We start from the raw sequence: 13,919 nt of genomic DNA, 5'->3' as shown, positions 1-13,919 counted from the left end.
TTCCATCCTCCATCATTTTGAGCTTATTATAAATTCTGCTGCCCAGGTCCAAAATTGCACCAAGACCCATTCACCCATCGCCTTCATGCTCAATGACCTACACTGGCAACATTTGGATTTTAAAATTCTCCTCCTTGTTTTCAAATCCCTTCATGGCCTTATGTCTATAATCTCCTCCACAACCCTCCAGGATATCTGTGCTTGTCTGTTTTTGGCCACTTGAGCATCCTTGATTTTAATCACTCCACCATTGGCAGGCATGTCTTCAGTTGCCTGGGCCCTAAGCTCTGGAATTCCTTCCACCTGTCTACCTTTCTTCACCCCTTTAAAATGCTCCTTAAAACTTACCTAATTGACCAAACATTTGGTCATTTGCCTTAATGACCCCATTTATGTCCATTTTTGTTTTATGACACTTCTGTAAAGCACCTTGAAATGATTTATTAGATTAAACGTGCTTTATAAATAGAAGCTGTTGATATTCAATTAGAAGGCATATTAAATATTTCTGAAGACCAAAGGATGCCTCAACAACATGTTGCAAGTGTATGTTGATGAGCTGCTGAAATGGACAAAAAAGACAACTGAAAGTGAATGTTGATAAATGTGAGGTGATATATTTTAGTTAAAAAGGAAATAATAATTTGAAAAGGAGTGAGTATACTTTGAATGGGCAAAGCCTGATGATATGGAAAAGAGGAGTAGGGGTAGTTTTTCAAGATTATGATACTCTTAAAGCAGCATCCCAAGCACCTTCAACAGCACATCATTACACGCTAATGAAATATTGCATTTTAGGGCGAGATGTAATGGTGAACTTATGTCACTAACACCATAGTTGAAATATGTGTAATGCTGCTGAAGACAGTTGTGGCACTTTCTCCACTATCTGAGATTGGCTAACTACGATCAGGTTGAGGATTTTACATCAGACTGTGGAAGAGCCTGCTGTTAGGTAACTTGCTGACACTCTGTCTCGCCTCACAACTATATGAGCACTTGGGCAATATACTACTCCAATGTACCCAGCAAAAAGACAAATCTTCAAAAAGGGGGAGAAAATAAAAATAACGACTTTATGATCCTATATATTTTAACAGAAATGTTTCATCAGGACAGGAATCGATCATTCTATCCCTTGAGTCTTTCCGTCATTCAATTAGACTATGGTTGATCTATATCTTCAACTCCATTCATCTGCCTGATTCATGGTTTGCAATCCTACCTCCCAAATGAACTCCTGATACTCTTTCGAGTACAAACCTGTTTCCATCTGTTTCAGATGAAGTTACATGTTTCATAGTTTGCCATTGTGAGATTTGAACTCTTGATACTCTTTTGAGTAAACCTGTTTCCATCTGTTTCAGATGAAGTTACATTGTTTCATAGTTTGCCATTGTGAGATTTGAACTCTTGATCTCTTGGCAGAGCTAACGGTGCTTGTTTCAGTGCTTCATTTTCATTTCTTACCCTTCCAAGCTACCTGATAAAGGCATCTCTGAGTTCCTTAGGCCTGACACTCCATCATGCCCTCTTGTGAGTACAAACACATTTCCATCTGTTTCAGATGAAGTTACATTGTTTCATAGTTTTGCCATTGTGAGATTTGAACTCTTGATCTTAGGGTTACAAACCCAGTACCATAACCACTTGGCTATTAGGCCAAGCTCCTACCTCCCAAACGGGGACACGCGCGCGAATCGTACTTATATATAATGGAAAATTGAACTCTGAATGATTGGATTTGAAGACGCAAAAACGTGTTTCAATTTTGTTCCACTTTAAAAAAAATATTTTCAGTATTTAATTTGTGAAACATGAAGCTGCAGTCACCTCCGCTCCCATATCTATTTGCGGTTGAAGTGACTATCCATTGAACGTAATCCCACATAGTTTGTGTGCTGGGATTTCACCCTGTGACTCACTTTTGCGCTCACATGACTGAGAAGTGAGTTGGACTGTGTACGTAACATTACAAAAACAAAGGATGGCGAAAACCTGAAATAAAAACAAAAAAAATGCTGGAAATATTACGAAATATTGACGAAAGTCTTGGTAGTTCTGATGGTAGGTCATCGACCTGAAATGTTAACTGCGTTTATCTCTGCCCAGATGCTGTCTTACCTGCTGAGTATTTCCAGCATTTTCTGTTTTTATTTTAGAAACAAATACACGTTGTTTCATATATGCGTGCGAGTGTAACTTATTTTACACCGTTTCGTTGGTTTTAATTTTAGATTGGATTATTGTCTCAAGGTTTGTGTTTCAAATCATTGTATTCTCCAAATATTTATCCCGTAACCCCGCTGATTTCAGTTTTCTGAAAAAATTGAAACATTCATCTGATATATTAAACAGAATGCCTTTTGACTGCACCGCTCATTTCCATTGACTGCAGCTGTTTGGACTGCGGACATATAACCACCACGTTATCGCATCGGTACCATGCAGTAATTCGCAACAATAAAACGGTTCTGTCACGGGTAGGATTCATTGTATTCTCCTAAATCGCTTCGAACTGCAATGTGACTTGGGAATGTGGAATTAAACTACATCCAACGAAGGGCGAGGGCATTCAATTTTTATGCCAATTGCGCAATGTTCCAGGAGTCCAGTCTAGGTCCGTGTCCAGATAAGGTAACAGAGATTGAATGCAGGATGCAAGCACAAAATAGCAGCTCATCTTCAACAACACTAAAGTGATATGGCCTTTTTAATCAAATCTTTTACATAATTAAACAAGAAAAACCCATCTATACATACATATTCTCTGAAATGAACTGCCGAATAGAACTAGAATCACAGTCCCCATTGTGTACATTTATGAATGGGAAACCTCATGTACGCCCCGATCGAGATCTTCAACAGAAAGGAAAACATTGGGGCATGTGTGTATTCCTTAGAACATGAAGAGAGCCTAAAATAATGGAACCCTCACCTCCTGCAACAATCTGTAACATGAACTAGGGAACTCCCGCTCAACCGAACTTGGCAGCCTTGAGCCCCGTCCACCCTTCCGCCTCAGGACGGAATCGGGGCACGCAGTTGGCTGGGCGAGGGCCAGTTCGCGTCGCTGATTGGACTGGCGGGGACGTCAATCAAACCAGTGAGCTTGGTTGAGCCATGGGCGTGGATGTCACAATGTAGCGAGCGCGCATGTCTCGAGTTTCTCTGCAAAGGGATTTGGAGGCAACGAATTTTGTTTGCTTTTGAAAAGAGCTATTGATTGTTTGGGATATTCTTGGTACATATTTTGGTGTGTTGGCCGCGCGACTACTTTCTTGTCGCTTTTGCAGGGCGGTTTAATAAGGGTAATCCTTCTCGGAGTGGCTTTTTTTGTGTAAGCAGGTATTTTCGGGAAGCTTGTCCAGTGTGTGTTTGTGTGGTACTTTCCCCCTCCTCCTCCTCCCTCCCTTTGTCCCTTTTTCCGTTTTGGTTCTATGGCGACGCAAATCGATACAATTTATGGACTTTCAGAAGATGAAGTGAGTACTACTTTTTTTTTATAAATGTATATTATTTCTGACTTGAAATGAGTATTAAGTACTGTAGAGTTTCCATAACCTGTGGTGATAGTCAAGTATAGAAAAGCCAGTCCCAGCTGGTGTAATGTTGTTAGCCATTCGGACACAAGCTTTCTGTGTATTTATTCCTACTTTCGAAGCACAAAACATAAACAATCCTCTCCCATTTAAGATGCATCTACTTTCACATTTGATCTGAAAACCGACGACAATTATTCATTGTTTATGGGGTAGATGAGGAACTTGTTTTTCTTTTGAAGATTTCACTTCTGTTGTGGTAGAACCGAAAAGAATGTGGGAATTTATGAACTGAGTCGGTAACCACTTTCTGCACACAAATGACACTCTGTACCTCCGCTTAGTTGTGGTGTTGGGATTTGACAAAATTGAAGTGATGAGAATTGTTCAGTTATTGGCCTGTTTTATTCCACATTCATTTCGAAATAGGAATAGCGTGTAGCAGTCAGTAAGATGTGTTTGTGTTAACATAAAGAAGGGATTGATCATAATCAAGAAATCGGAGCGGAGACGGCCATTCGGCCCATCGAGCCTGCTCAGTCATTCAATAAATTCATGGCTGACCTGATGCCTTAACTCCACTTTCCTGCCTTTCTCCCATAATCCTTGACTCCCTTGACTACCTTTGCATTGATGTGCTGGGCTCCCTCATCATTGAGGATGGGGATATTTGTGAAGGCTTCTCCTCCAGTGAGTTGTTTAATTGTCCAGCATCAGTCATGACTGGATGTGGCAGGACTGCTGTAAATCCTTGTAAATCAAAAATCTATCTAGCTCTACCTTGAATATATTCCATGACCCAGCCTCCGCTGCTCCCTGGGATAGTCGCCTTATCGTGTCCAGAACTGGACACGTTTTTGCACCTTGTTGAATTTGGCAAGATCTGCAACAGTGCTTAGTGACACCTTTGAACGACCTACACCAGTCCTAAGTCTGTTAAGGCACTTCCAGGTTGCCCAGTTGCAATTAGCTCCTGGGGGAAGGCTTTCATTGGGTAGAATTTCCATTGCTGGGGGTTGTTCAAGACTGGTGAGCCACAAGGCGATGCGGGCTTCAGATGGGGTTGATTGTAATGGGACAACACTGTTCATGAAGCTCTTCCTTGACTTTAGGTGGCTGGGTATAGGTGTATGACCATGTAGCGGGTGCCTCTCATCCGATGTTTGACAGAGTCACTCTTTCTTGCTGGCTACCGTTCTTCTTATATCAGGGGGAGCGATACCCACCAGGATATATAGGCTGTTGGTATTTGTTGGTTTTAAACAACCTGTGATAAGTCGGTAGCTTGCATTCAGAATGGCATCTATCTTCTTAGCATGAGTAGATCTTTCCCATGCAGGGCAGGCGTATTTGGCAGTGGAATAGCAAAGAGCAAGTGCACTAGTTCGTAATGTTTTCGAGCTTGCTCCCCATTTTGTGTTAGTGAGCTTATTCAGGATGTTGTTTCGTGTGCTCACTTTTGCCTTTGTCTTTTTGATGTGGTTCTTGAAGGTGAGGCATCTGTCAAGGGTGACTCTTTAAGTAGATAGGGTGCTCGGAATGTGTCAGTGTTGCTCCACACCAGGTTACCTTAAGCTGGCATTTGGCTTCACGGTTTCTGAGGTGGAATGCACAAATTTGCTCAAAGGTGGTTTTCTTCATAGTAGGATGTTAGTCCCTCCAAGGCCTCAGAAAGCATTTTCTCCATGGTGTTAAAATCACTGCTTTGGGCAGTGATACATAATTCATCAGCATATATAAAACGGTGTGTGACACCATCTATAGGTTGGTCATTCATGTAGGTGTTGTACAGCAGTGGTGCAAGCACGCTTCCCTGAGGAAGACCATTCTTCTGAATACGCCACCTGCTGCGCTTCCCGCCTAGTTCAACATAGAACCAGCGATTCTGAAGCATGTTTTCTAACAGCTCTGTTAAGTAAATATCTTTTGTCATCTCTAGGATCTTGCAGAGGAGACGTCTATGGTTCACTGTATCGTATGCTGCTGACAGGTCTACAAAAACAGCACCTGTTATCATCCCTTGCTCAAAACCATCTTCGATATGTTGTGTGAGGTTGAGCAGTTGGCTTGTTGTTGATTTGCCGGGGCAGAAACCTGCTTGCTCTGGAAAGATCTTCTCATCTTCAGTTGGTGCTATCCTATTGAGTATCAGGCGTTCAAACAGCTTATTGGTGTGGCAAAGCAGTGAAATTGGCCGAAAACTCTTAGGATCTGAGGGATTTTTTCTGGGCTTTAATAGTGCTATTACATGTGCCTTCTGCCAAATATTAGGTAGCTTGTGTGTTGCCAAGCAGTGGTTGAACAATTGTAGGAGCCATTTCTTTGCTTGCTGTCCAAAATGCTTTATCTGCTCTGTTGCTATGTTGTCAAGACCAATTGCTTTCCCGTGTTTTAGACTAGATATACCAGTTTCCTGCTCTTCCGTGGTGAATGGTCCAGTGAAGCCAGGGTCATCGCTGTACTTCTTCCTATCTAGTTGTGCTCTTGGTTATTTCTTGTTGATTTTTCCATTTAGGAGCAACTGATGTGCAACTTGGTTTGCAGACACATTTGCATGTTGGGTAGCAGTCTTGGGATTGCCTCCAAATTTGCATATGAGAGATCATGCCTTCTTGCTGTTGTTTGTAAGATCTGTTGTCTCTATCAAGGTGTCCCAGGTGTTTTGACGCTCTTGAGGGATACTTAACATCACCCTCTCACCAGTAGATATTGTTTCCTCTGAGAAAGGGTCAGATTCAAACATTGAGACATACTCCCAGTAGAGTTCAGCATTCTCCTTGGTGAGACCAGAGATGTAGTGTACTCTACAACCTTGGGGGATCTTCCTTCTGGCTGTTTTCTGGACAGCTTTTGCAAACAGTTTGTAGTGCTCAGGTATAAAAACAAAAACAAAAAAACTGCGGATGCTGGAAATCCAAAACAAAGACAGAATTACCTGGAAAAACTCAGCAGGTCTGGCAGCATCGGCGGAGAAGAAAAGAGTTGACGTTTTGAGTCCTCACGACCCTTCGACAGAACTTGAGTTCGAGTCCAAGAAAGAGTTGAAATATAAGCTGGTTTAAGGTGTGTGTGTGGGGGGGCGGAGAGATAGAGAGAGAGAGGGGGAGGGGGGGGTGTGGTTGTATGGACAAACAAGCAGTGATTGAAGCAGATCACCAAAAGATGTCAACGACAATAGTACAATAGAACACATAGGTGTTAAAGTTAAAGTTGGTGATATTATCTAAACGAATGTGCTAATTAAGAATGGATGGTAGGGCACTCAAGGTATAGCTCTAGTGGGGGTGTTTTTTTTTATAATGGAAATAGGTGGGAAAAGGAAAATCTTTATAATTTATTGGAAAAAAAAGGAAGGGGGAAACAGAAAGGGGGTGGAGATGGGGGAGGGAGCTCACGACCTAAAGTTGTTGAATTCAATATTCAGTCCGGAAGGCTGTAAAGTGCCTAGTCGGAAGATGAGGTTCTATTCCTCCAGTTTGCGTTGGGCTTCACTGGAACAATGCAGCAAGCCAAGGACAGACATGTGGGCAAGAGAGCAGGGTGGAGTGTTAAAATGGCAAGCGACAGGGAGGTTTGGGTCATTCTTGCGGACAGACCGCAGGTGTTCTGCAAAGCGGTCGCCCAGATTACATTTGGTCTCTCCAATGTAGAGGAGACCACATTGGGAGCAACGAATGCAGTAGACTAAGTTGGGGGAAATGCAAGTGAAATGCTGCTTCACTTGAAAGGAGTGTTTGGGTCCTTGGACGGTGAGGAGAGAGGAAGTGAAGGGACAGGTGTTGCATCTTTTGCGTGGGCATGGGGTGGTGCCATAGGAGGGGGTTGAGGAGTAGGGGGTGATGGAGGAGTGGACCAGGGTGTCCCGGAGGGAGCGATCCCTACGGAATGCCGATAAGGGGGGGTGAAGGGAAGATGTGTTTGGTGGTGGCATCATGCTGGAGTTGGTGGAAATGGCGGAGAATGATCCTTTGAATGCAGAGGCTGGTGGGGTGATAAGTGAGGACAAGGGGGACCCTATCATGTTTCTGGGAGGGAGGAGAAGGCGTGAGGGCGGATGTGCGGGAGATGGGCCGGACACGGTCGAGGGCCCTGTCAACGACCGTGGGTGGAAAACCTCGGTTAAGGAAGAAGGAGGACATGTCAGAGGAACTGTTTTTGAATGTAGCATCATCGGAACAGATGCGACAGAGGCGAAGGAACTGAGAGAATGGGATGGAGTCCTTACAGGAAGCGGGGTGTGAGGAGCTGTAGTCGAGATAGCTGTGGGAGTCGGTGGGTTTGTAATGGATATTGGTGGACAGTCTATCACCAGAGATTGAGACAGAGAGGTCAAGGAAGGGAAGGGAAGTGTCAGAGATGGACCACGTGAAAATGATGGAGGGGTGGAGATTGGAAGCAAAATTAATAAATTTTTCCAAGTCCCGACGAGAGCATGAAGCGGCACCGAAGTAATCATCGATGTACCGGAGAAAGATCTCCTACCCAAAATCCACAAACAGAACTGCCCCGGTAGACCGATCGTCTCAGCTTGCTCCTGCCCCACAGAACTCATTTCTCGTTGTCTTGACTCCCTTCTCTCTCCCCTTGTCCAGTCCCTTCCCACCTACATCCGTGATTCCTCTGACACCTTACGTCACATCAACAATTTCCAATTCCCTGGCCCCAACCGCTTCCTCTTCACCATGGACATCCAATCCCTCTACACCTCCATCCCCCACCAGGATGGTCTGAGGGCCCTTAGCTTCTTCCTCGAACAGAGGCCCGAACAATCCCCATCCACCACTACTTTCCTCCGTCTGGCTGAACTTGTTCTCACGCTGAACAATTTCTCCTTCAACTCCTCTCACTTCCTCCAAATAAAAGGTGTGGCTATGGGTACCCGCATGGGCCCCAGCTATGCCTGTCTCTTTATGGGGTATGTGGAACATTCCTTGTTGCAGCCCTACTCCGGCCCCCTTCCACAAATCTTTCTCCGGTACATCGATGATTACTTCGGTGCCGCTTCATGCTCTCGTCGGGACTTGGAAAAATTTATTAATTGTGCTTCCAATCTCCACCCCTCCATCATTTTCACGTGGTCCATCTCTGACACTTCCCTTCCCTTCCTTGACCTCTCTGTCTCAATCTCTGGTGATAGACTGTCCACCAATATCCATTACAAACCCACCGACTCCCACAGCTATCTCGACTACAGCTCATCACACCCCGCTTCCTGTAAGGACTCCATCCCATTCTCTCAGTTCCTTCGCCTCCGTTGCATCTGTTCCGATGATGCTACCTTCAAAAACAGTTCCTCTGACATGTCCTCCTTCTTCCTTAACCGAGGTTTTCCACCCACGGTCGTTGACAGGGCCCTCAACCGTGTCCGGCCCATCTCCCGCACATCCGCCCTCACGCCTTCTCCCTCCCTCCCAGAAACATGATAGGGTCCCCCTTGTCCTCACTTATCACCCCACCAGCCTCTGCATTCAAAGGATCATCCTCCGCCATTTCCACCAACTCCAGCATGATGCCACCACCAAACACATCTTCCCTTCACCCCCCTTATCGGCATTCCGTAGGGATCGCTCCCTCCGGGACACCCTGGTCCACTCCTCCATCACCCCCTACTCCTCAACCCCCTCCTATGGCACCACCCCATGCCCACGCAAAAGATGCAACACCTGCCCCTTCACTTCCTCTCTCCTCACCGTCCAAGGACCCAAACACTCCTTTCCAGTGAAGCAGCATTTCACTTGCATTTCCCCCAACTTAGTCTACTGCATTCGTTGCTCCCAATGTGGTCTCCTCTACATTGGAGAGACCAAACGTAAACTGGGCGACCGCTTTGCAGAACACCTGCGTTCTGTCCGCAAGAATGACCCAAACCTCCCTGTCGCTTGCCATTTTAACACTCCACCCTGCTCTCTTGCCCACATGTCTGTCCTTGGCTTGCTGCATTGTTCCAGTGAAGCCCAACGCAAACTGGAGGAATAGAACCTCATCTTCCAACTAGGGACTTTACAGCCTTCCGGACTGAATATTGAATTCAACAACTTTAGGTCGTGAGCTCCCTCCCCCATCTCCACCCCCTTTCTGTTTTCCCCTTCCTTTTTTTCCAATAAATTATAAAGATTTTCCTTTTCCCACCTATTTCCATTATAAAAAAAAACACCCCCACTAGAGCTATACCTTGAGTGCCCTACCATCCATTCTTAATTAGCACATTCGTTTAGATAATATCACCAACTTTAACTTTAACACCTATGTGTTCTATTGTACTATTGTCGTTGACATCTTTTGATGATCTGCTTCTATCACTGCTTGTTTGTCCATACAACCACACCCCCCCCCTCCACCTCTCTCTCTCTCTCTCTCTCTCTCTCTCTATCTCTCCGCCCCCCCCACACACACACCTTAAACCAGCTTATATTTCAGCTCTTTCTTGGACTCGAACTCAAGTTCTGTCGAAGGGTCATGAGGACTCGAAACGTCAACTCTTTTCTTCTCCGCCGATGCTGCCAGACCTGCTGAGTTTTTCCAGGTAATTCTGTTTTTGTAGTGCTCAGGTAATGGTTTAATGCGTTTAACCTTGTGGTCCAGTCGTTCCAATCAGCCTTCTTGAAGTTGAAGCGCCTTTAGAATGGTACGACGGTTGGTAACACTGCTGCATTTACCTGGATACCAGTAGGACGGTGTTGTGTCTTTGGTTTTGGGTCTGTGACAAGCTTCTTACAGAGGCCAGCGATGGCGTTGCTGACACTGGCAAGATCTGAGTTATAACTACATTTCCAGCGGGCACTGTGGAAGGAGGCTGGCACTTTAGGATCGTGGATGAGTCTAAGCTGGTTAGCGTCCATCCATTCTTCGACTGCTTCTCCATCGTTGTTAGACTCCTTGTACCCCCATTGGGTACTGTGGCTATTAAGGTCTCCAATGATGATCTGTGGTTTACTGTACAGGGTTAGAGAAGCTGAAACCTGTGCCAGTGGCTTGTACACTGAGGTCACTACTACTTTGCTCAGCTCTACAGTTAGAATTTCAACGTTGTCCTCCTCTGTTTTAGAAGTGGCTTCTACAACTGAACCAGCTCTAACAAATACAGCACTGCCATATTGTCGATGAGGTCTTTCAATAACCAGGAACATTCCTGGTATTTTTGGGCGGTTGTTCTCACTTTCACTGTGTCTCCTGCAGGCAGAGGACATCACACTGCAACTCATCGCATAATGTAGCGAGGATGTTTGTTTAGCTACAGAGAACCCTTCAACAGCAGATTTAACAGTCAATGCCGGTCTTGAAAAAGATCCGTGTTTCTGACATTGATGACTTCTTTTTTCAGGCATGATGTTAGCACTTGATCAAATCAGCGGTACGAAAATGTTGTATACACTACTTGCTGTGCTTGGTGGTGGTAGAATTGGTTGAAACAGGGCAACGACGTGAACGCTTCTACCTTGGCCCCTCTGGGATAGTGAATTCCAAAGATTAACAATCCTCTGAATGAAAAAATCCCTCCTCATTTCTGTCTTAAATAGGAGACCCTGTATTTTTAAACTGTGCCCCTAGTTCTAGACTCCTCCACGAAGGGAAACAAACATCCTCTCAACACCTACCCTGTCGAGGGTTTGTGAAGTGGGAAAAAATTACTTTTGTTTTCCATTTCCATTTTATACCTAGGATGAGCTGATACATTGATGTTGCTTCAACCAGGAGATTTTAGCAGGAAGGTCCTTGTATTTTTTTTAATTTTTGAAGACCAGCACTGAATCCTGAATTTGGAGCTGCTTGTGGATTAGAGGAGAAATGTGGAAATTCCAGACTTTTCCTTCCTCTAAAATAAATTGCGTATGCATTGGTGAAAAAATTGACTTCTGATTTATTTGGTGTTACTTTTCCAGGCAGTACTGTTGAATCATCATGTGAGTGATATGAGTATAAAAGACTGGTACTATTGAGTGATCGTATGAGTGATGTGCGGCATTACCCGTTAGTTGTACAGTGTGTGTGTATAAGTAGTACATTAGATGCACGGTTGAGCAGTTATGTATTTAAAAACTCAATGCTGAAATTGAGGCACTCTCTTCGTGTTCTTGTTATATGGGTACCGACATTTCTTAGATGCCTTATTCAAGTGACTATTCCTTGTGTGGAATCTTAGCAAGATACTCAATTATGAGTGGCATTAAAGCTGAGTCAGAACTTGTTCTCAACATCAACAACTTGCATAAATGCAGCACTTCAATGTACTAAAACATTCTCAGGTCCTTCACCAGAATATAATTGCATGCCTTTTAAAGCTAAGACAAAGGAGGCAATATTAGGGCAGGTGGCTCAGTTTAAAATACACCACAAAGGTGAAGAGAGAGGTGGAGAAATAAAGGGAGGAAATTCTGAAGCTCGTACCCTGCTGAAGGCACAATACCAATGATGGGACATGGGAAGTGGCGGATATGCAAGGGCAGAGTTGGAAGAATGTGGAGTTCCTGGAAGGTTGTCTGACTGGTGGAGATTAAGGATGAGGCCATGGAGAGATTTGTTAACAGAAATGATCATTTTAAAATTGAAGCATTGGTGGCCAGAGTTCTTTGCAGGGCAGTGAGTACTGGAGTGATGTGTGAATGGGACTTTGCATGTTAGAATTTTAAAAAATTATTTATTCATGGGAAGTGGATGTCACTGGCTATGCCAGCATTTATTGCTCATCCCTAATTGCCTTTGAGAAGGCGGTGGTGAGCTGCCTTCTTGAACTGCTGCAGTCCATGTTGTGTCGGAGTCCATGTTTTGTAGGTGCTGTTAAGGAGTGAGCTCCAGGATTTTGACCCAGCGATAGGGAAGGAATGGTGATATATTTCCAAGTCAGGACAGTGAGTGACTTGGAGGGGAACTTCCAGGCAATGGTGATCCCATGTGTCTGCTTTCTTTGTCCTTCTAGATGGTAGCAGTTGTGGGTTTGGAACATGCTGTCTAAGGACCCTTGGTGAGTTCCTGCAGTGCATCTTGTAGATGCTACAAACTGCTTTTACTGTGTGTCGGTGGTGGAGGGAGTGAATGTTTGTGGATGTGGTGCCAATCAAGCGGGCTGCTTTGTCCTGGATGGTGTCAAGCTTCTTGTGTTGTTGGAGCTGCACTCATCCAGGCAAGGGGAGAGTATTCCATCACACTTCTGACTTGCAGGAGGTGAATTACTCACCACAGGATACTGAGCCTCTGACCTCCTTTTGTCGCCACAGTATTTATATGGCTAGTCCAGTTCAGTTTCTGGTCAATGGATGTTGATAGGGGATTCAGTAATGGTAATGTCATTGAATGTCAAGAGCTGATGTTTAGACTCTCTCTTGTTGGAGATGGTCATTGCCTGGAGCCTGTATGGTGCGAATGCTACTTGCTACTTGTCAGCCTAAGCCTGGATATTGTCCAAGCCTTGCAGCATTTGGACATGGACTGCTTCAGTATCTGAGGAGTATTGCAAATAGTGCTTTACATTGTGCAATCATCAGCGAACATCCCCATTTCTGACCTTATGATGGAAGAAAGGTCATATGGGTAAAGGCCTTTTGGATGGGCTCAAATTTATTGAAAAATGCAGGCTTGGTAGGAGAGCACTGGAATAGTGGAGTATGGAGTTGATGAAAGCATGGATGATCAACCAAGTTCTGTATACAAACACATATTTTAGCTGGAATTGTTGTATAGAATTTCAGACTGGGACCCTGTTGCATTTAGAACCATAGCAAAGTTACAACACAGAAGGAGGCTATTCTGCCCATCTTGTCCATGCCAGCCCGAGGACACCCAGGTGCCCTTTCTAATCCCACCTTCCTGTTTAATTGAACAACTTCCTAAAGGAATGCTGGAACTTGATCATTGTTAACTGAAGTTTTGTTGTTAGGACATAGGTATGATGTACTTTAAAAGAGGTCTTTATGTTGAGATTCCTTCCTCATAGAATTGCAGTTTTCTCATTCAAGCAATCTAAGCATAAATCCCACCTTTTATTCAGGTGAAAAAGAAAGGAAGCACTGCATTCCCTTTCTATTTCAGTTTCCCTACTGTGACCCCCAATCAACTTGTAATTTTTGAATCTATATGCGTTTGTAAAGATACAGCTGCACATTCTATAAAAGCTGCACTTTTGCCAGATTCCAGGTAATGTGTGCACAGACACAAATGTGTTTACCCGATTGGACCATCGTGCTCGTCTATATCTTTGTTGCAAGAATAAAGAGGAGACTTGGGTTGGAGAATCCATCATTCAGATTTATTTATCAAATGTGTGCTTGTATCCTGAAAACATACCCTTAGGAACGATAAATATTAGACAGTTTCCAGCTGTTGTGGTTCCACTTTCCTTTTGACGTGAAAAAAAAGACTATTTTAAGATTGAAATTAATGTCA

General features: G+C 44.2%; 1 protein-coding gene across 1 annotated transcript in view; it reads left to right on the top strand.

Annotated features, from left to right (window-relative positions):
• The first annotated feature begins 3,161 nt into the window (after positions 1–3,161).
• nedd4l (NEDD4 like E3 ubiquitin protein ligase) overlaps positions 3,162–13,919 on the top strand; it is a 441,756-nt gene continuing 430,998 nt past the window's right edge. Inside the window, exon 1 of the mRNA XM_041209743.1 lies at positions 3,162–3,485. Within this exon, the coding sequence (XP_041065677.1) occupies positions 3,441–3,485 (45 nt within the window). The 5' untranslated portion in view covers positions 3,162–3,440. The remainder of the gene's footprint in view (positions 3,486–13,919) is intronic.

This window comes from Carcharodon carcharias, chromosome 1 (genome assembly GCF_017639515.1).
Source record: "Carcharodon carcharias isolate sCarCar2 chromosome 1, sCarCar2.pri, whole genome shotgun sequence".
In the NCBI taxonomy this organism is placed as follows: Eukaryota; Metazoa; Chordata; class Chondrichthyes; order Lamniformes; family Lamnidae; genus Carcharodon; species Carcharodon carcharias.
This window is presented reverse-complemented; position numbering and strand designations above follow the sequence as displayed.